The sequence below is a fragment of the Acanthochromis polyacanthus genome, chromosome 3 (genome assembly GCF_021347895.1).
Source record: "Acanthochromis polyacanthus isolate Apoly-LR-REF ecotype Palm Island chromosome 3, KAUST_Apoly_ChrSc, whole genome shotgun sequence".
NCBI lineage: Eukaryota > Metazoa > Chordata > Actinopteri > Pomacentridae > Acanthochromis > Acanthochromis polyacanthus.
Window position 1 is genome coordinate 43,589,014 of NC_067115.1, and position 22,914 is coordinate 43,611,927.

The following is a 22,914-nucleotide window of genomic DNA, read 5'->3' on the forward strand; positions in this document are numbered from 1 at the left end:
GATAAATGTTTTAGCTTTTTCAAGATTTTTTTTCCTCCTAGTGAGTTTTATTTGGCTTCACGATTTAGGGGGGAAAAATACTATGACATGATAATATGATTCAAACTGCAAGCAGTATTTGGACTGGACCTCACAGTTTGACCAAATCCAGAAACATGAGCTGCTTACCCTGTTGATCGATGCTGCAAAGTGGTCTTACTCTGTCATCTAGTGGGAGCTGAATGAGTGTCAGACCCATGTGATCTTCTCATTGTTTAATGAATTTTCATTGTAAATTCCGTGTCAAAAGTTCTTGAAAATTTGCATGTTCAGAGAGCATAATAGGCTTCAAGCAGGGAAGGAGAGAGTAACAGAACAGTGGACATGCCGCCTCTTTGAGCTGCATGGTTTCTACAAAAAGGAATAATATTTCTGTTTGTATCCACACTGTCAACAGGTTGAATTGTACTTTGAGTGACTCACAGACAGAGCCACAGATTGTGGTGGAGGACTCTGAAGGAACCAAACCACAGCAAGCCCAAACGAGGATTTTGGGCAAGACAGAGTCCTCATTATCAAAGACAACATCTGAAGCAGAAGAACAGGTATGTCAGGGACTCATTTCCCATCACCAGCAACACACAAGTCTCGAATATCTAAACATTTCTTGTGGATGCAATTTTAAACCTAACAGGTCACGTCCACATGGAAAAGGACAGAGTCAGAGGTAATTATGTCTGCGATCCCTACTCAAAGTGCGGGAAATCCAATCCATGTCCATCACTCAGAGTTGAATACCCTGAACCTCACCGGTGGCTTGCAGTCGAGGTAAATATATAGTCTAATTATATAGACCCTTTATTTGTTTACAAACATTGTGACTTTTTTTGTGGGCGGGGCTTATGCTGGAGGCAAAAGTGGAGCGAGAAGTCAAGCAGGACTGGGAGTATATAGTTTGCGCGGGGAGTTTGCGCTGCAACTCGAGCATTTTTAAACCGTTAAACTTCAGTGTCCCATCGGCGGTACACCTACTAATTTGTATAATCGGGTTTGCAGCCGTCGGACATTCTTTAAATTCCTATGCAAACACTATACACCGATGGAAAGCTTAGATTCTCATGAATCCGCCGGTATAAACCACTTTCAGATGCGATTACCACAGCGGGTGAGAAAAACACATTTGTCCGACAAACAACGAATATCCATCCATCCGTTCTCTATACACGGCTTCAACGTACACAGCATGACTCACATTTCCGGGTTTATTATTACACACAGATGAAAATATTCCACAAAAAGCGGCCATAATCCAACCTTGGACATCCAGATGAAACAAGCCAGTAAACTATTTTGTCCAAAACATGTCCTGAAGTCGGTATATAATCCACGAATCGGTCGTTTTCAAGGAAATGCACCTCGCGATGCGCGTCCAATATTCCCTGTATTTCTCGTCATATTAACGGGTTATTGTTTTTGATTGTATTTTTTTCTGTGTCTTGTTGTGTCCTTGTTCTTATGGTGTGTGTATTTGGACCCAGTGTCTGGAATAAAGCTGAATTGAATTGAATATTTTTTATTTACAAATAGAATATTAGCGATTTTTTGTACTGAAAATGGCTGGAATTGACTGCAGCTGACCGTCTCTGTCCAGTCTTTTCGCCTCAGTGCATTTAACCACAACTGTCTTCGTTCCCTCTGAGCACGAGTGTTCGGTGGAATCCTATAAAACTTTAATTTGCGTTCGCCAATGTCATTCCTCCTATTCTGGCATCCAAAAACACAGCAGGACGACATTTTAGAAAAGTTGATAGAGCCTAGTCCCTCAGTCTTTCGCCTTTCGGTCACGGCCGCGGGCTTCCTCTTTTGCCTCCAGCTAAAGCTGTGACGTCATTCGTGACGTGGGTCATTAAAGGGTCTATATAGTGCAGTTTGTGATTTTACATAGTTTGTGTTTTTAATTTTATTTTTTTCTAAATGCGTTGAAGGTAATTGAAGGCCTGTTTCACATCTACAACAAAGAGATCAGCAACAAAAACATCTACATCATGAATCATTACACTGCAGGTGTCATTCTCTAAGGAGAACGATCACAGGTTGCCCGATCTTGTCTGTCTAAGGTAAGCCGACTACTGTGTGATTATTGTCATTGCTTTGGACATGTAACAATATGCAATGATTTCAATCCAAGCACATTTCTAAATAATGAATAACTTAAAATATTTTGCAGGTGAACTTTGCAAAGTACCAGGCCATAGTCACATTTGTTAACCTGAACAATGTCCACTGGAAGTTTATGGTTAGTATGTGAATTTGTAGGGTCTGATCATCCTGAGCATTGGTTTAACATTGGTTTTAATTAACATATTTTTATTATATCAAAATTTCCAGTACATTAATGCTGTGAACAACACAGTATATCTAATGGATCCAGCACCAAGGTCTGCCGAAAAAATGACTCTGAACTTGCAGCGAATAAAAATCAGGTATACATTTTTTAAAATAAATTTGAATAGCATGACTGTTCATTTATATAATACTGATTTAATTTTATTTTTTGTTACAACCATTTTCATGAGGTCGTCACCAGAAATGGTTTCCACTTCACAGCTGTGCCTTGTCAGGGTCACTGAGTGGAAGTTCTCGCCTTATTTATGTGGTTGGGACCATCAGTTGTGTTGCAGACGTCAGGTTGACAACAGCCTACAGCCCTATTGGACAACAGTTAGAATTCATATTATGGCAAGAACCAACCAGCTAAGTAAAGAGAAACGAGTGACCATCATTATTTTAAGAAATGAAGGTCAGTCAGTAAGGAAAAGAGCCATTGTGAAACCATTTCAGCTGATGAGCTCATGATCACTGATAGAACAGCAAATGTCCAAAAAGCAAAGAGTGGCTACTTTGAGGAATCAAAAATATAAGGCATATTTAGAGTAATTTCACACTTTCTTTAAGTACATAATTCCACATTTGTTCACTGTTTTGAAGCCTTCAGTTAGAATCTACTCTGTAAATAGTCATGAATACAAAGAAAACGTATTGAATGAGGTGTGTCCAAACTTTTGGGCCTATATTGTAACTCACTGTATGTTTTTTAAATGTATAGTCAATGTTATTTTCTAAAAACATTCATACACTTTGTACATTTTAAAATTCTGGATATGAATTATCATAAAGCGACTACTGGAAAATAAGAAGAACGTGTCATGGAAAAACAGACTGGGTTGAGAAAAAATGGAAAGGAAGAGTTCTGGAAGCATCCCACCCAGCAAGATGGCAGTAGCTGTGGTGTCATTGTCACCATGGTAAGTAAAAGTGATGAATAAAGAATGCATTAAATGCAATGAAACAATGACCACACTCTATAGCTCATACAGAAACACTCCCTCCTATGATTTTATCATTTTGTTAATTGTTTAGATGGCAAGAGCAGTGATTGAAGCCTTTCCGAATCTACCTGCCTTTAACTTTGGGACATCAAAATCAGAAATGTCAAGTGAGAGGAGAAAGATGGCTGTCCAAATACTGCAGGCATCAGGTCTGTATCGACAGTGGTGTTGCGCAATATCTGACCACGTGCATTTCTAGAATCATCACTGGAATTAAATAGAAGAAAGTTGTTGAAGCAAAGCTATGTTATAGAAGACACCCTCACAAAGACTAATACTTAAGGAAGATATTTATTACTTTTAAAATCTAACAAAAACAACCACATGTTCATGTTGTGATATATACTACATTTAAATGTATTACATAAATGTAAAATGTTCAGAACAAAAAAAGATTTAAGGGTTAACAGTAAATGTATTTTATGTGAACATTGAATAATATGGACATATCTGTCTTGAATTTAAGCATTTTTATATCAATCATTACATGATTACAATAATGGAATAATGGTCTAAAGAATATGCATATTATAAGTTTCGATTATATTATTGGATATTTTTAATTTCTTTTTTTTTATTTTGGATTCTGCAGGCGACGTCTGACCAGAGCCTTAGAGATAGTAAGAGTTGCGACACTCCCATAGGGTGCCGTTGTCCGCTTTCTTTCGGTCTACTTCCGGGTTGTGGAGGCTTGTTTAGTTCCAAGCACCGCTTCTACAGTGATAGCCACCGTTCATTTGCACTGCAGGTTGTTGAGTATATGTGGAGGTAAGTTGATGAAATGCCTTCCTCTTTTGAATTGTCAACTGCCTATATTTTATCAGAGGCTCTTTATGATGCATATGCTGAGCTTTATTTGTATTTGCGCAGCGTAATTATATATATTTTTTATCTTGGTAGACGACCGAATTTCTGCTACTTTTTTTAGCTCGACTCTGCTGTTAGCTGTGACCAGGATATGACGGATTAATTGTTGATGAGTCGCTACCTCTTTTTAATTTTAACGTCTTTATATTATATCAGAAGCCCTTTGTGGTGCATACATTTATCTGTATTTGTGAATATTGGCAGATGACCGACTTTCAGGCATTGCCATGTGCTTGTTAGCTCTTCTTTGAAAGCTACCTAGCTACATCGCTACCTCTTTTTAATTGTCAAGACTACGTCCTTTCTATGAGACCCTTTATAATGCATAAACTTATACTTGTAAGTATTTAACAAATATATTTATTAATATCTATCATATCTATCTATCCTCCAGTATCCCGAGAGCCCTCACTGAAGACACGAAGACCCTCATTGTTTCTCCCATTGTCTATAAAACATACTATTTCATTCATCAAAGCATAATGAGTTGTTATTCTTGAATATATATTTTGTGTATGTCTTAAAATGGTTATAGTGAGTCAACTCCTGCCTGGACACTATCTGCTGAATGGACTGTTGTTACTCTGCTTTTCAATAACTCCCAGACTACGGGTAAGTGAATCAGAGAAATATAGACATTGTCTGGAAATACAATAATCCAGCTGGGCAAAAATTAACATCTTCAATCATCTTACATTTCTGTGTAAAAGTTGATTTTCCATGCTAACACGAATGTGAAACATTCCCTCCAAAACCCCAAAAGTGTCTTTAATATGTCACCTTACGGCTCAAAATGTAAAACTGACATTTACATACATACTCCAATGAATTAATAATCAAACAAGTACTTGGAGGTGTGATTTTATTCCTTTTTTACCGTGAAATCGCCGCTCTCAGTCCCATAGAAGGAAATGACAGCGCTGCCTGTTTGGAACTATTCAGGCTTACATGAACCACGTGACCCCCCCGCTGCCAGAGCAGGAGTGTCGCAACTCTTACTGTCTCGAGAGCTCTGCGTCTGACGTTACGGTGAGCGTATTGCGTCATTTCCTGTTTCAGCACTGTGTCGTGTTGTTAGCATGGCTTCTGCTTCTGCCTCTTCCTCTCCCTCTCCTGCTCAGTGTGCCACATGTTTAGTTATTCCTCTGCCTCCTTTAGTGATAACGATATGTGTAATAAGTGCAGCCTTTTTGTAGTTCTGGAGGCGAGGCTCTCTGAATTGGAATCGCGGCTCCGCACCATGGAAAATAACCCGCTAGCAGCTAGCCAGGCCTCCTTAGCCGGTGCGGACCGCAATAGCTTAGCTAGTGTAGCATCTGTTAGCCGTCCCTTAGCAGCGCCCGAACAGCCGGGTGGATGGGTGACAGTTCGTAGGAAAAACAGTCCTAAACTCAAGCCTGCTGTCCCGGCTCACCACAAACCGCTTCATGTTTCTAATCGTTTTTCCCCGCTCAGCGACACACCCGCTGAGAAACCAACTCTGATCATTGGCAGCTCCATAGTCAGAAACGTGAAGCTAGCGACACCAGCGACCATAGTTAAATGCCTCCCAGGGGCCAGAGCGGGCGACATCGAAGCAAATTTGAAACTGCTGGCTAAAGATAATCGTAAATATAGTAAGATTGTTATTCACGTCGGCGGTAACGACACCCGGTTACGCCAATCGGAGGTCACCAAAATTAGCGTGGCATCGGTGTGTACTTTCGCCAAAACCATGTCGGACTCTGTAGTTTTCTCTGGACCCTTGCCTGATCTGACCAGCGATGACATGTTTAGCCGCATGTCGTCGTTTCGCCGCTGGTTGTCTATGTGGTGTCCATCAAACGACGTGGGCTTTATTGATAATTGGAGCTCTTTTTGGGGAAAACCTGGTCTGATTAGGAGAGACGGCATCCATCCCACTTTGGCTGGTGCAGCTCTCATTTCTAGGAATATGGGTGATTTTATTAGTACTCCTAAAGCATGACAACCCAGAGTTAAGACCAGGATGCAGAGTTGTAGTCTTACACACCTCTCTGCAGTTTCCTCACAGCTGTCACCCTCCAGTAATTCAGTTAACTTTATTGAGACTGTGTCTGTCCCCCGACCACCAAAATTCAATAAATTACACAAATCAAAAATATACAAAAGAAATAGTAACCATAAAAATTAAATAAAAATTAATACCACTATTTCAACAGAGCACAGAGACAGGAAAATTAAATGTGGTCTGTTAAATATTAGATCTCTCTGGTCTAAATCTCTGCTAGTAAATGAGTTGATAACTGATCACCAGATTGATTTGTTCTGTTTGACTGAAACCTGGTTGCAGCAGGAAGAATTTGTTAGCCTAAACGAATCAACTCCCCCTAGTCATATTAACTGTCATATTCCTGGAATCACAGGCCGAGGAGGAGGAGTAGCAGCAATCTACCATTCTAGTTTAAAATTGAACCAGAGGCCTAAACCTGATTACAGCTCATTGGAAAATCTCACTCTTAGTCTCTCTCATCCAAATTTGAAAGCTCAGAAACCAGTTTTATTTGTTGTTATATATCGTCCTCCTGCTCCTTATTCTGAGTTTTTATCTCAATTCTCAGACTTTTTATCTGAATTAGTGCTCAGTTCAGACAAAGTTATTATTGTGGGTGACTTTAACATTCATGTTGACGTAGACAGCGACAGCCTTACAACAGCTTTTAATTCATTATTAGACTCAATTGGGTTTTCTCAACAGTAGCTTTTGAATTGGCTGTTAGACCTGATGAATCTTTAGAATTCTTCACTCCTATATGTCTCTCTGAACTAATTTCAACAGTTTCTACATCCAAACCATCAACATGTCTTTTAGATCCTATCCCAACTAGACTCTTCAAGGAGATTTTACCTTTAATTAATTCTTCAATGTTAGATCTGATTAATCTCTCTCTAGTAACAGGCTATGTACCACAGGCTTTTAAGGTTGCTGTCATCAAACCTTTGCTTAAAAAGCCCACTTTAGATCCAGATGTGTTAGCTAACTATAGACCGATATCCAACCTACCATTTCTCTCTAAAATTCTGGAAAGAACAGTTGCAAATCAATTATGTGAACACTTACAAAGGAATAATTTGAAATGTTTCAGTCAGGCTTCAGAGTGCATCATAGCACAGAAACAGCTCTGGTGAAAGTTACTAATGACCTTCTCATAGCATGAGATAATGGACTAGTCTCTATACTTGTTTTGTTAGATCTTAGTGCAGCGTTTGACACAATCGACCACAACATTTTATTACAGCATCTAGAACATTCAATTGGCATTAAAGGGACAGCACTGGACTGGTTTAAATCCTACTTATCAGATAGGTTCCAGTTTGTGCATGTCAACAATAACTCTTCTGAGCATACTAAAGTTAATCATGGAGTTCCTCAGGGTTCTGTCTTAGGACCGATACTTTTCACATTATACATGCTTCCTTTAGGCAATATTATTAGGAAGCATTGTATTAACTTCCATTGTTATGCAGATGACACACAATTGTATTTATCTATGAAGCCAGATGAAACTGATCAGTTAGCTAGACTGCAAGATTGTCTTAAGGACATTAAAACCTGGATGACTTTTAACTTCCTACTCCTAAATTCAGACAAAACCGAAGTCATTGTATTTGGCCCCAAACATCTTAGAAACTCGCTTTCAAAGCAAATAGTTACTCTGGATGGCATCACATTGGCCTCCAGTACTACTGTGAGGAATCTTGGAGTTATTTTTGACCAGGACATGTCCTTTAACTCACACATAAAGCAAGTCTGTAGGACTTCCTTTTTTCACCTGCGTAATATTGTAAAAATCAGAAACATTCTGTCTCAGAGTGATGCAGAAAAATTAGTTCATGCTTTTGTTACTTCCAGGCTTGACTATTGTAATTCCTTATTATCGGGTTGTCCAAATAGCTCTCTCAAACATCTACAGTTGATCCAAAACGCTGCTGCTAGAGTACTGACAGGAGTTAGCAAAAGAGATCATATTTCCCCTATACTTGCTTCTCTTCACTGGCTTCCTGTTAAATCCAGAGTTGAATTTAAAATCCTTCTTCTGACATATAAAGCTCTTAATAACCAATCTCCATCATATCTTAAAGATCTGATAGTACCTTATTATCCTAGTAGAACTCTTCGCTCTCAAGCTGCAGGCTTACTTGTTGTTCCTAGAATTTCTAAAAGTAGAATGGGAGGCAGAGCCTTCAGTTATCAGCTCCTCTCCTGTGGAACCTGCTCCCAGTTTGGGTTCTGGAGGCAGACACCCTCTCTATTTTTAAGACCAGGCTTAAAACGTTCCTTTTTGACAAATCTTATAGTTGGGGCTGACTGGGTGACCCACAGGGGTTCGGCTTGTGTCTTCATTGCACAGCTGACTCCCTCTTGGTCGTCCCTTCGTTCTGCCTCTAGTCATGCTGCTATAGGCCTATAGGCTGCTGGGGGACTTCTCTTGACGCACTGAGCCCTTCTCTATCTACCTTTACATTTAATATGTATACCGTTATTGCAGTACATTCACTCTGTTTCCCCCTGTGCTATTTCTCCGAGTGTCCCTGGTCCCAGAGCTGGATGCTTCAGATCTGTGGTTGATGTTCCACCAGCTGGTCCAGTCTCCCCGGTGTTGGGCTGGTTGCCGTCCCTTCGGCGGGGCGCTCTGCCCCTGTGTCTGGCTTCCCGGCTGCTTGGGGCCGTCGGCCCCCCTTGGGGGTGGGGGGTGGGTGGGGTGTGGGTGGGTGGGGTGGTGGGGTGTGGGGGTTTGGTGGGGGCTGGGGCGGGCGGGGTTGGGGTTTGGGTGGCGGGTGGGTCCGCTTGCCCCGGGCTGCCTGGGCCGGTTCCGGCGTGCTGGGGGTGTTGGTAGCTTCGCCCTCTTGTCTTCGGGGTCCGTGTGGTACATGGTGGCCCCGGTTGCTCTCTGGGGGCGCTGCCCCGTGGCTCCTCGGCCTGTGGGGGGGTGCCCTGTCGGCTTGGCACTGCACTGCTGTGATGGCTGTTCTGGGCTTCGGGGTCTTTCACACTTGCATGTGCATGTTTGCTCAGGTCCCACCAGCTCCTGTCGAGTTCCGCTGTTGAGCAGTGATGGGACCCGCCGGAATGTGCTGAGACTCTCTCCAGAGTCTAATCTCAAACTAAACCCTCTCTCCTTTTCTCTAGTATCTTCCTCTAGTATCATCTGGCCTATTCCACTCTATACTAACATGACACCCACAACTATGGTGTTTAGTACTGTCTGGCTAATTATTCTTTCATTTATTTATTTATTTATTGTTTGTTTGGTTTTCTGTTCTCTTGTGTATGTGTTTGCTTTTTTGTCTTATTGATGGGTAATTATTAGTTGGGAATAGCACAACACCTGATATTCTTCAGATGTAATAGCATTGCTTGCTAGACCCTGTCCCTGTCCATCCCCTCTCGTCCTGTCCACCCCTTTGTTTCCCCTCACATCACCACTGAGGTGTAGCACTGCCCTCCCTGGCTCTTAAACAGGGTAATGTAATAAAAAGTGTCAGCTTAGCTTTCAGGGAGGGCTGGTGATGGTCACACGCATGCACCAAATAATAAGATATTTGGCTGCAAGACTAAAATATGCATTAATCTCATAAAGTGTTGACACCCCTTTCATGGAGTTAAACAATGAGAATAAATGCAGACAAAAAAGAAAAAAAAAAAAAAAAAAAAAAAAAAGTCATCCAGGTTTTAATGTCCTTAAGACAATCTTGCAGTCTGGCTAACTGATCAGTTTCATCTGGCTTCATAGATAAATACAATTGTGTGTCATCTGCATAACAATGGAAGTTAATACAATGCTTCCTAATAATATTGCCTAAAGGAAGCATGTATAATGTGAAAAGTATCGGTCCTAAGACAGAACCCTGAGGAACTCCATGATTAACTTTAGTATGCTCAGAAGAGTTATTGTTGACATGCACAAACTGGAACCTATCTGATAAGTAGGATTTAAACCAGTCCAGTGCTGTCCCTTTAATGCCAATTGAATGTTCTAGACGCTGTAATAAAATGTTGTGGTCGATTGTGTCAAACGCTGCACTAAGATCTAACAAAACAAGTATAGAGACTAGTCCATTATCTGATGCTATGAGAAGGTCATTAGTAACTTTCACCAGAGCTGTTTCTGTGCTATGATGCACTCTGAAGCCTGACTGAAACATTTCAAATTATTCCTTTGTAAGTGTTCACATAATTGATTTGCAACTGTTCTTTCCAGAATTTTAGAGAGAAATGGTAGGTTGGATATCGGTCTATAGTTAGCTAACACATCTGGATCTAAAGTGGGCTTTTTAAGCAAAGGTTTGATGACAGCAACCTTAAAAGCCTGTGGTACATAGCCTGTTACTAGAGAGAGATTAATCAGATCTAACATTGAAGAATTAATTAAAGGTAAAATCTCCTTGAAGAGTCTAGTTGGGACAGGATCTAAAAGACATGTTGATGGTTTGGATGTAGAAACTGTTGAAATGAGTTCAGAGAGACATATAGGAGTGAAGAATTCTAAAGATTCATCAGGTCTAACAGCCAATTCAAAAGCATCTGTGACATTTGTAGGAAGGGCCAGATTAATTTTATCTCTAATCAGAACTATTTTATGTGTAAAGAAGCTCATGAAGTCGTTACTGGTTAAAGCTAAAGGAATACAAGGTTCAACAGAGCTCTGACTCTTTGTCAGCCTGGCTACAGTGCTAAAGAGAAACCGAGGGTTGTTCTTGTTCTCATCTATTAAAGATGAATAATAAGTTGTCCTGGCATTACGAAGAGCTTTTTTATAGATTACTAGACTATTTTTCCAAGCCACATACACTTCCTCTGAATTAGTGGAATACCACTTTCTTTCCAGCTTTCGGGATGCCTGCTTTAAAGTCCACAGCTGGAATTATACCAAGGAGCAAGTCTTCTGAGATATAACTTTCTTTTTTACAGGAGCAACACTATCAAGAGTTGTACGCAGTGAGGCTGAAGCATTATTAACATAATAATCCACTTCTGTGGGGGTAAAATAATAATAATTGCCTTCTGATTTATCAGTAAATGTTGCTGAAGTAAACAGTGAGGGTATTATTTCCTTAAATTTAGATACTGAATTGTCAGACAAACACCTACTGTAATGATATTTGTTCTCAGCTGCTAAACAATCCTTTACTTTAAATTGTGATCTAATTCAATTTACTAACCTTATTTCATAGATCCAATGTGATGCATGCAAAAGGTGGTTCCATGAACAATGTTTGAGCATGGACAAGGAGAGTCTGCAAAAGGCCAGAAAAGGCAACTGGATGTGTGCCTTGTGCTCTTAATGTGCTCCTGATGATGTTATGTAGGTGTGTGAGGTTTTTTTCTTCTTGTATTTATATATTGTCTCTTTTGTAATTCTTGTCAAGCACTTTGTGTTGTTCTGAATTAAAAGTGCGATACCAATAAAAAAGTTAGAAGTTGATCATGTCGTCAAGTCTGTATCTTTTTAATGTGAACTGTTTTACATTGTTCACATTGTAAATATTTTTAATTATTATTGAAAAGAATAAGGTTGACTCTAATAAGTCATTGGGAACCGAATGAAGATAGCACATTGAAGATGTTGAAGATTGTTTTTTTTTTTGATGTAAGGACTGACAAGAAATAGAACAAGTAAAAGTTATGGCTTAATGGTTTATTTGACTTAGAAAGGATTCTTAAAGAAATCTGAAATCAAACTGACCCCAAATTGAGTGGGGGTCTTCCTGGGGTGGTCTACTACAAGACTGAGGTGGAATGAGTCTGTGGAAACTAGCAGTTTTCCCGCAGTTCTATATTACCGTAATGCCAAGTATACACAGGCTCCCCTAAATACGAGCGATTGCTCACTTCACACCTTTCTCGGTGGTGGTGGACTGCTTCACACCAGTTAAAAGGAGAATGTGGCCCAGAACAAACATTGCAGATGGCACAAGGTACGTTAAAGTCAAATTGACTGATTATGTACAATCGTTGGTGTATTCTACTAAATTTATGACTGCTACCGGCCCTGAACATGTTTGAGTTATACACGATAGACAGTAAGGTGTGTAGGTTATGTATTCAGCCGGGTCACATCCTCAGGGAATGTCCGGAATTCAAGTGTCATGTGTGTGGGGAACAGGGACATTATGCAAAGGAATGTGAGATGAGAACAAGGGCGAGGAGATGTGAGCTGTGTCACAATCTGATGGTGAACTGTATTAGACACAGTTCCGTCATCATTCTCACTTCTGTTACAGAGTCGGAGGATGGGGAAATGTGCATAAGTGAGCAGGAGGAGGGGGGACTGAGCAGCATGGACAGGTCTCAGCTGTGTGCGCCACTCACCGGTGTGACGGGCTCAGGAGGCTCGGGGGTTCACGGTAGCTCACCTACCGAGGACGCTCGGCTGGAGAGCCCAAATCCGGGAGAGGCGGTGGGAGAACTGGCCTCTGAGAAGCCGAAATGCACCCCGGGAGAGACGGAGGCGAAGAGAGATACGTCCAGAAGCAGCGTGTCTGAGACCCAGTGCCAGGTCCCTCCTGACCAGAGTGGAGCAGGAGGCAACCCTGCCATAAGTTTACCATCCTCCAACTCAGAAATGGATCTGTTAGAAGTTACACAATTAAGAGACAAATTGAACGGGGACAGCCGAAGAAAAGCAAAAGATCAAGGAGTAAAAAAGGAACTGGAAAATGAAGCCACAACTCACCCTTGTTCTCTTTTTTCTTTCTATGCTGAGGCTCATGTCTCTGAATGCATGTGGGCTCCGTACAGAGACTAAAAGAAAAGGTGTGTTTGCTGAAGGTAAAAATCAGGTGATCTGTCTGCAGGAGACCAGGTGGGATGATAAAATTGTTGCTGAAATTAGAAAGGAATGGAGGGGAGGATGTTTTGTGTCAAACGGTACACCGGCAGCTCGGGGAGTAGCTGTGTTGGTACCGGAGGAATTAACAGAAACTGTGATAGTTATTGGTAAAGATCAGGATGGGAGGTTAATAGTAATAGAATTTACATATAATAATGAAATTTACAGAGTAATTAATGCGCATTGCCCCAACGTAGGAGGAGAAAGGAAAACATTTATTAAAGAGTTAAATAAATGGTGTGTTAACATAAAAACTGCCTCATAATAGGAGATTTTAATCTGTGTCTGTCAAAGCTGGACAGGGTAAATGAAAATAAACATAAAGATGACAGGGACTGAGCTCATAAATCTGATGCAACAAAATAACTTAATAGATTTATGGAGGAGTCTAAACCCAAATAAAAAACAATTTTCACGAAAGCAAGTGGTGGAAGGGATTTTAAAACAAACCAGAATCGACTTCTGCTTGGTTTCTCCAGAAATGGTCCAAATAGTGAGCAGAGTCCAGTATAAGGAGAACACATGGTCTGATCACTCCTCTATGGAGGTGGACCTGAATCATCCAGGGATGGCCAGGAATGGAGGCTCCTGGTGTCTGAATAACAGTTTACTTATAGATGAAAAGTTTATTAGGAGAGCAAGGAGTTTCCTGACAGGAATAGTGGATGAAATTTATTTTACAGAGGACAAATTAGCATGGTGGGATGGAGTTAAAGAGAGGATTAAGAAGATGTGCATAAGTTACAGTAAGCAAAAAAGGTGGGAGGAAAGTAAGGAGGAATTTAGGATAAGGCAGCAAATAAAAATAGAGCTGGAAAAAGTAGGAGAGGGTCAAACACAGGATTTAACAAAATACTTATGCTTTAAAAAAAGAACTGGAAGTAATAGAAATAAAGAAATGCAAAGGTGCAATAATAAGGAGTAAGGTGAAGCATGCAGTGGAGGGGGAGAGGTGCACAGCCTATTTTTTGGGCTTAGAAAAGAAAAAGCAGGAAAAGTGCTTTATTAAAGAATTAATAACTGAGGAAGGAAAGAAACTGGACAAAACAGAGGAAGTTCTGGAGGAGGTGGAGCACTTTTATAGGAGACTTTTTTCCAGTGAAGGAGTGGAAGGAGAGGCTCTTGAGAGAGCGCTGTCGGCCCTGAGCAGCCGGCTTCCTCCAGAGGAGGCTGAGTGGTGTGACTCCCCCCTCACTTTAGGGGAGGTGGAGGCGGCCATCGGTGGACTTGGGCGGAACAAAAGCCCTGGCTCGGACGGGATCACTGCTGACTTCTACATCTCTTTTAGAGACCTGCTGGCCCCGGTCCTCCTCTCGCTTTACTAAAGTATGGAGGAGCAGAGGTTAACCCCCGGGACCTTGACGTTAGGATTGGTAAGCCTGGTGTACAAGCAGAGAGGGGACAGATCCTGCCTGAAGAACTACAGACCAATCAGTTTGCTCAACACAGATTACAAAATATTAGCAAAAATTTTAGCAAACAGGTTAAAAAATGTAATAACATAGTAGGGGACACACAGTCATACAGCATACCACGGAGAGAGATTTCTGACACAATACTAACAGTTAAACACGGGGTGCAGCAGTTACAACAGGAGGGGGGGATTTACATCACTGTAGACTTCAATAAAGCATTTGATAGAGTAGAACACACTTTTTTATGGAGGTTAATGAGGACACTGGGGTTTAGGAGCAGGTATATGGCAGTTATTATACAACAACGTACACAGCCAAATAAAATGTAATGGTTTCTTAACAAGACCAATCCAACTTCATCGCTTCATCAGGCAGGGCTGTCCTCTCTCTGCACTTTTGTACAGTTTGGCGACCGAGCCACTGGCCCAACTCATCACAAAGGACAGACACATCACAGGGGTAGTAACACCGGCACATAGACATATCAAAATAATTCAATACGTGGACGATACAAACATCTTTGTTAAAAATGCAGAACAGGTGGACAGTGTAATCACGCACCTGGACACATATTGTAGCGCATCCGGAGCACGGGTGAACACAGACAAATCTCAAATCATGTTTTGTGGCTCCGTGGCTCGGCCGCCAAACATTTGGGGATTTGAAGAGGCCCAGGAGATTGTCAAGGTCCTGGGGGTCCACATTGGGAAGGATGCCGCAGCAGCGAGGGACAAGTCCTGGGGGGCTCTCCCTCCTGTCTCTTTCTCCCAGTCACTCACCCTCTGGCTCTACCTGCATTCTACCAGCTGATTACTGCTATAAGTGTGAGCTGCAGTAATCAGCTAAACACTACTCACCTGTTCTCCTCCTCACCTCAACTATATAAGCTCTGTGCTTCCTTTTGATCCCTGCTGGATCATTGACTCACATGTTGTCAGATTCTGTTCCCCACCATCACCTCTGGACTATGTCAGTTTATGGACACTTCTGCTTCCCCCCTTTGTGGATTGCCACTCTTGGACTCTGTTGTGCTCTTGTATGTGTTGGACTTTCCCCGGCCTGTCTTGCCCCCTTGGTTTACAGTTTCCCCATAGTGTGAGTACCTCACCTTAGTTCTGTTGTATTAAGCTGTTTTATTTCATAGTATTAGTATAGTTTGGTTTTTGCTGTGCCTCCCCAGTTCTGGTCTCTGTTTATAGAGTAATTTGGATTCTCATTTAATAAAACCCCTTTCCTGATCACCAGTCTGCCTGTCTGTTTGTGTCTGCGCCTGGGTTCTCCAGTTCCCACTGTAACAACAATATCAGCCGGCACTTCTCCACAAAGCGTGCTAACTAGGCTTAGCCACACTACAAAGGACATTGATCTCCTCCAGCAGCTCTGCGTCTCCACCCGGACATCGGCGTCCAGCAAACGCCCGAGGTACATCCACCGTGGTTCTTGGCGGGGTTTCCACTTCACTGGCTACAAAGGAATTACCTCGTTCTGGTCCTCCACTCGCCGACCACCCAGAAACACCCGCCGGTCTGTCAACCAGTGTGTTAGCCCGCCTGGCTAGGTCGGCTAATGCTCCTCTCTCGAGCGACAACACCAGCGTCAGCTTCGGTCTGCTGAACATCCGCTCCCTCACGGGCAAAGGCCATCTTGTCCAGGATCTCCTTACTGACCGTAAGCTCGCTTTTTTTTTTTTTTTCCTGTTTAAATGAGACTTGGCAAATTCCTGGTGACTTCTCCCAACTTAATAACTCCACTCCTCCTTGGTTTGTTTACATTTGCAAACCTCGCGGAGGAGGTCGCAGAGGAGGTCTCGCGACATACACATGGACAATACTGCTCTCCCCCTCAGCAAAGACTTCTCGTCATCACTCGACAGTTTCGGTTTTCAGCAGTTCTCTGACTTCCCCTCACACATAAAAGGACACATCCTGGACTTAATTTGCTGCTCTAGTCTCACCCCCTCCAACTGTACTGCTGATCAACTCCTGATTATGGACCATTTCCTCCTCTCATTTGATGTCACTCTCAGTCTCTCCATCTCTAAGACCCCGTGCCATCTCATTCAAGGACATTAACATTGACTCCCTCTCCTCCTCCATCGCCACCTTAGACAGGAATATAAACCACCTTTCGTCAAAATTGACAGCTTCCAATCAGAAGCTGCCACGTCACAACATTGACAGGTGGCCCCGCCCCCTTTTTACCGGAAGTCCCGCCTTACCACGTGCTCTTTTACAGGAAGTCCCGCCTTATGACGTGTTATTTTCACCACGTGATCTTTGTTTATTCCGGGAGACCCTTCCCCTCGGACGCCAAAGTCAGGTCTAAAGTGTCTCCCTAACCCTCAGCGGCTTATCTATTCGGTGCAGATGCGCGTCCCTCCACCCCCCCTCCCTGCCTCCCGGGTCCTAACAGTCAAAAGTATTTATCTGATCTGGAGCAGAAGCGTCCCTGTAAAACAAAAATTTCGGCGTTCTCATCCCTCCTTTGACAGAGTTTTTAGCATTCTTTGACAGAGAAACCTGTGAAAATCAAAAATGTTTCAGTATTCTCTCTGTAATAGCGTTCTCTGAACCCCATGCTGTTCTCTGGTATGACTTGTCGGCTCGCCGTCGTGTGTGTGTGTGTGTGTGTGTGTGTGTGTGTGTGTGTGTGTGTGTGTGTGTGTGTGTGTGTGTGTGTGTGTGTGTGTGTGTGTGAGAATGTGATCGCCTATCTCTCCCCTAAGCCCCTCCTTAATCACCACAGGGTTATCAGAGACGCAGGGGGAGAAGTGGTGATCAGTGTGTGGGTGTCTGTGTAAACAAAACAACAACTCTGGGAAAAAAATATGGAGAGAAGCATGGATTGCGGAGGACCTGATAATTCAGAAAATCCCGATACCCCTAATAGTGTTAAGGAACCCGTCCTGGTCAGCGAGGTACCGGTGACAATTTTCTACCAAGGATGGGGAGCTCCAAAGAAACGCGTTCAGTACATGTCCTGGTTTCAGAACCCCCCTATCGGCTCTCTTCATCAGAAATGGGGGTTGAAGAACGGGGGTGCATGGGGGTACGACTTTAACTACACTGGTCACGAAGTGGGTTTTTACCAAATAGAGGAAGGAGAAAGTTACAATTCTCTGACTCTTAAACCAGCGCTGACTTCTACAGACTGGACTATGCTCACATTGTTAGGCCGCGGTCATCTGGAGATAAGACCTGTACGCAACGAAGATGGAACAGCGATGAACCACAGACCGGGTCAAGTTCTGGTCAGTCTGGTGTGGGAGACAAAAAGCTCTCCCTCAGGCCGTTGGTTTTACCGAGCCAGTCGTCAACATACGTCAGCGGAGGATCAGGACGAATTCGTGCTGGAATACTTCAGCACAGAGTGCGGCGTATTTCAGACAATTTTACATCTCCCCGTTGAAACCTGGTTTGAGATGGTTAAGGAATATGGCTCGACTATTTCAAATCTCTTTGAAACCAGTCGCTCCTCGACAGCTGTCGTGGTAGTGAAAAAAAGACTCCAGTTCTAGACCCCTCCTCCTCCCCCCCAAAAAAAGACCAGCGTCATCGCACCCCCCTGCGTCCGCCAGCCTACCTCTGTAATTTAAAGATAGCGTTTTTCACGAGCTTGTGTCAGACTTTGAAAAAACCTTAAAAACCGAGCATGTCTCTTCCTTTCGAAACACCGCCGCTTTCCCCCCTGCTGTTTAGCCAGGAGCTGGAGGAGAGCTGTCCTGATTCACCGCTGCCGTCTTCCCTCGAGACCTCCTGGGGGAGCCCGAAGCCGCTTCCACGCAACAGCTGTCTTCGTCCGCGGAGACGTGCCTGAGTCAGGACGGGGAAACTGACGCTTCCCCGGGCCCGTTACCTTCTTTCGCTGAGACTTGGCCGGTTGAGCCCAGAGCTGCTACCCCGTATCCTCTATCATCTTTCGCAGAGACCTGGGTGGGTGAGACCGGCGCTGCTGCTGCAGCTTCCCAGTACTCGCTAACTTCTTCAGCGGAGACGTGCCTCAGTGAAACCGGGAGTGTTTCCCTGCTGCCGCAACCTTCATCAGCTGAGGCGTGCCAGGGTGACCCCGGGGCTGCTTCGCCGCTACCCTCGCCTTCTTCTTCGGAGGCATCCCAGGACGAGAAACTAGCTACTTCGCCTTCCTCCTCTGAGAGCTCGGAGGACGAGGCCCACCCTTCCTCGCACAGCGGTTTAGTGTGTTTCCAGAAAGTGTTTCCATCGACATCCGACCAAACGGACGGCCCGATAGCAGACATTCTGATGAATACGGTGAAATCTGTGGCGAGCCATCTGCTGAGCTGCGTTCTGACTAAATACCGTGAAGAAATCTGTTACGGTTGTCAGGTGAATCACCCGAGCCAAATCCAGCATGAGTGTCTGACCGATTTACCGGACTTTTTTTTACCAGATGCACTTTGAAGAGCTGAACAAGAGACTTTGGACCCATCGTTTTATCCCTGCTATCCACAGAGCTTTGGAGAAACGCTCTCTCCATGTCTCCGACCACCGAGTTTACGGCCTTTGCGAAGTCTTCCTACACTAGATGAAATTCACCAGGCGCATCGATGAGAGACTCAGTAATCTTTTCTTCAGATTGACCAAAGGTGAGGTGGGGCGAATTAAAGTTCTGTGCGACGCTGTGGAGTTTTTTGAAAATAAAGTGTGATCCCCGTGTTTTTTTTACGGGGTGGAGGTATATGAATTAGCTTCTTTTATATTTATCAGAAAACAAAGAGAAATTTTTTAAAAAATGGGAAACTACTGTTTTAAGTTATATACCTATGTACAAGACCAGATTGTCATATGTCGCTTAATCGATGTTTTGGATCGAGTGATTAGAAACAGAACGAACGGCGAAACACCCGTGCACAAAGACTCTGAAACTGTTCAGTTGGAAAAACTGCTCAACACGGTGCGACTTCACGCTGAGCCGCTGCAGTGGGGCGAGATTGTACAGGATACAGTGCAGCTGGTCCGTAATCACTCTGTGTCTTATGCATTTGAGAAAATTGTTAAAGAAATCCATTCTTTTCATGTGAGCCATCTGTTTACACTGTACGCTTTATTTGTAGATGTTTGTGCTTTCTGCGTACAGAACCACTCACCCGTAAACACCTTGTTTGAATTGCGAAAGCTGCATGATGTCATCCGCGACACAGCGCGCGGAGGTTCTCTGCTGAAATCAGCGTTATCTACCATAACGGGGTAACTTTTTATTATCTAGAATAGTTTGAACGTGTTTTGTGCGAATAGTTTTAGTATTCAGCTTTATTTTAAAAATTTAAAAAATGTTTTTGCTTGAATAGCTCTTAGTATTTGTCTTCTAAAAAAATGTTTTTGCTTAAATATTTTCTACTATTTTGCTTTCTAAAATTGCTTTGTGTTTGAATAGTTTGAACGTGCTTTGTGCGAATAGTTTTAGTATTCAGCTTTATTTGAAAAATTAAAAAAAATGTTTTTGCTTGAAAAGTTTTTAGTATTTGGTTTCTAAAAATATATAATTTTTTTAAAATGTTTTTGCTTGAATATTTTCTAGTTTCTGCTTTCTAAAATTGCTTTGTGTTTGAATAGTTTGAGCGGGTTTTGTGTGAACAGCTTTCTGTATTCTGCTTTTATAAAAATGTTTCACTATTTTGTTGCTCGTCAATAAAAATCTAAAAGTGAGAAAAAATAACGAATCTTTATTCTTTATTTTTAAAGTGTGTCAATGTTATCTAAAGCGTGAAAATAACGAATCTTTATTTTTAAAAACCCTGCATTTACCGATTCTTTTACCATAAAGTTTTAGAGAACCCTGGGAGCATCATGTCAGATAGGCGCTTGATGAAAAAGCTGTATTATGCACCCTCTCATCCCGCCAGCTTCGGAGGTGTAGACAGACTCCGCCGAGGCGTTCAGGAGGAAACGGGGAAAAAACTAAATGTGAGAAAAATTAAAGATTTCTTGTCCGAACAGGACGCTTATACTCTGCATAAAACAGCTAGAATACATTTCCCCAGAAACAAAGTGTTTGTGCCGAGACCTCCGAATCAATTTCAAGCGGATTTGTGTGACATGCAGGCCCTATCAAAACAAAACGACGGGTATAATTATCTCTTGACCGTGATAGATGTATTTTCCAAAAAAGCCTACGTTAGAGCTTTAAAGAAAAAAACAGCCGTCGAGGTCGTGAGGGCTTTTGAATCCATTTTTAAAGACTCTGAGATCCCTGAAAAGCTGCAAACGGACGCGGGAAAAGAATTTTTTAACAAGCGTTTCCAAGCGTTGATAAAGAAACAAGGCATAATACATTTTGCTACGGGCACCTGGAAGTGTTGCAGGATCTGGTGAAGAGCTACAACAGAAGTTATCACAGTAGTATTAAAATGAGCCCCATGCAGGTGAACGCTGAAAATACCTCTCGAGTTTTTCAAAACCTGTACGGTTCTTTCCCTCTACGATACAAAGATGAGTTAAAGATGAATTTTAAACAGGGGGATCTGGTGAGAATATCCAAACTGAGAGGTGTGTTTGATAAAAAATACGAGCAGAGTTATACCGACGAGGTTTTCACCGTGTCTGAATGCATACCTCGCATGCCTCCGGTGTACAAACTCAAAGATTATGACGGCGAACCTATAACGGGTACTTTTTACGAAGCCGAGATGCAGAAAGTAAAGCAAGCTCCGGGTAAGCTCTATCAAGTGGAGAGGGTTTTAGACGAGCGAATTCTCGGAGGGGAGAAACAGGTGTTAGTGCGTTGGAAGAATTGGCCCGTGAAATTTAACAGCTGGGTGCGAGCGTCGGAGTTAAAAAATGTATAAAAAGACAGATTTCACCCCGTTTTTGTTACTACTGCAAGGAGCTCCGCTCACGTCACCACCCGGCGTTTCTCATCCCTCCTATGACAGAGCATGAATCCGCTCAGCCACGAAGGGTTTTACATCACCCTTCCCTCCAACGCCAGCGCAAATGTATTTAAAAATAACACCATTTCCAGCTTCCACGTGGATTTAGCACGTCCTTTAGATCTTGATGGAGAGTGGCAGGTGGCTTTAACGGAGCTCTCATACCCTCATACTTGGTTTAATGTTCCTATCGAACAGGGGTATTTTGAGTGGAAGCTCCAAGCTCCTGACAGCGAAATTCACAGGCAGAAGATCAGAGGGGGATACTACTCGAGCGTGAATCAATTTACTGCAGAAATGAACGCTTTTCTTAAAAAAATAAGCGCTGACGTGCAGTTTGTTTTTAGCGCTATTCAGAAAAGATTTGAATTTCAGGCCGGTGGACAGTATCATCTGCGCTTCCACCCCCCTTTGGCGTACATGGTGGGTATGAAACCGGGCGAATGGTTCACTTTTAATGAGAGGATGGCTCCGTTTCCAGCAGATATAAAGGCTGGTTTTTATCATCTTTATTGTTATAGCGATGTGGTAAGCCATCAGTTAGTGGGTGACACATACGCTCCTCTCCTGAGAATAGCAGATGTAAAAGGCTCGTTTGGAGAGGTGGTCACGCAATATTTTAATCCGCCCTACTACCTACCGGTGGCTAAATCACATATAGAAACCATTCACGTTGAATTAAAAACGGATCAAAACACACCCGTTAATTTCACCTTTGGCAAATCCATCGTAAAACTGCATTTTAAACCCTTGAAAAAAGCTTCATCTCCTCTGTGAAACCATGATGCAAAACAGATACGACCCTCACCGTTTTGTGAGTTATTACGAAAATCAAGTCGGGGGCGCTCTACCGGGTTTCTACGGCTCACCCGTGATGTACGGGAGAGGGATCGGTTCTATATTTTCAAAATTATTTCGCTTTGTTTCGCCTCTGGTGAAAAAAGGCTTCGCTTTAGCTAAACCTCACCTGGCTTCAGCAGCTAAAAACATAGCGTCTGATGTGCTAAACCAAGCCGTTAATACGGTGAAAGGAAGGAGAGAGAACGTGCAAGAAGGCTCCGGTGGTATTATGGTTCTGGCCAGAAGGTCCAGAAAGAGGCCACCGGGTCAGCGCGTGGCGACAGCCCGGTCTAAAAAACGCAGCCGCCTTGGAAAGAAAAAAATCAGTCAGAGCGAGCGCTGTTAAAGGGAGGAAGTCGAGCGCCGGCTCCACCGATATATTTTCTTAAACTGAAATAAATAAATACATTTTTTTTTTTAAACTAAAAAAAAAAAAAAAAGATGGCTCTCTTACACCACAAATCAGCCGAATGCAGTATGGCCGAATTGGATCTGTTTTCAGCTCCCATGACGCAGATGTCCATAGAAGACAAAATCTATACAGAGGTGCTGCCTCTGTCCGCTATTACAGATGCTGGACCTATAGAATTCTACATCTCTGGAGATTCCGAGCGCTATATCGATTTGAACGACACTCTTTTACACTTAAAAGTTAAAATCACTAACGCTGACGGGAGCAACCTGGC

At 42.7% G+C, this 22,914-nt stretch overlaps 1 protein-coding gene and 1 long non-coding RNA gene across 2 annotated transcripts; both read left to right on the forward strand.

Annotated features, from left to right (window-relative positions):
• The first annotated feature begins 459 nt into the window (after positions 1-459).
• Positions 460-8,945, forward strand: LOC127533121 (uncharacterized). The gene is made up of 9 exons (XM_051945415.1): positions 460-584; positions 674-807; positions 1,965-2,096; positions 2,207-2,275; positions 2,368-2,462; positions 3,157-3,284; positions 3,400-3,517; positions 3,961-4,136; positions 4,630-8,945. The coding sequence occupies exon 9, from the start codon at positions 7,664-7,666 to the stop codon at positions 8,663-8,665; it is 1,002 nt and encodes a 333-aa protein (XP_051801375.1). The 5' UTR covers positions 460-584; positions 674-807; positions 1,965-2,096; positions 2,207-2,275; positions 2,368-2,462; positions 3,157-3,284; positions 3,400-3,517; positions 3,961-4,136; positions 4,630-7,663; the 3' UTR covers positions 8,666-8,945.
• A 3,127-nt stretch (positions 8,946-12,072) lies between these two features.
• Positions 12,073-15,741, forward strand: LOC127533127 (uncharacterized). Its single transcript, XR_007940824.1, has 2 exons — positions 12,073-12,173; positions 12,480-15,741. It is a non-coding gene; the product is annotated as an uncharacterized LOC127533127 (long non-coding RNA).
• Positions 15,742-22,914: the final 7,173 nt, after the last annotated feature.

Excerpts from the sequence above, each read along its gene's own strand:
- LOC127533121 (XM_051945415.1), top strand. The coding sequence starts at position 7,664 with ATGCTTCCTTTAGGCAATATTATTAGGAAGCATTGTATTAACTTCCAT.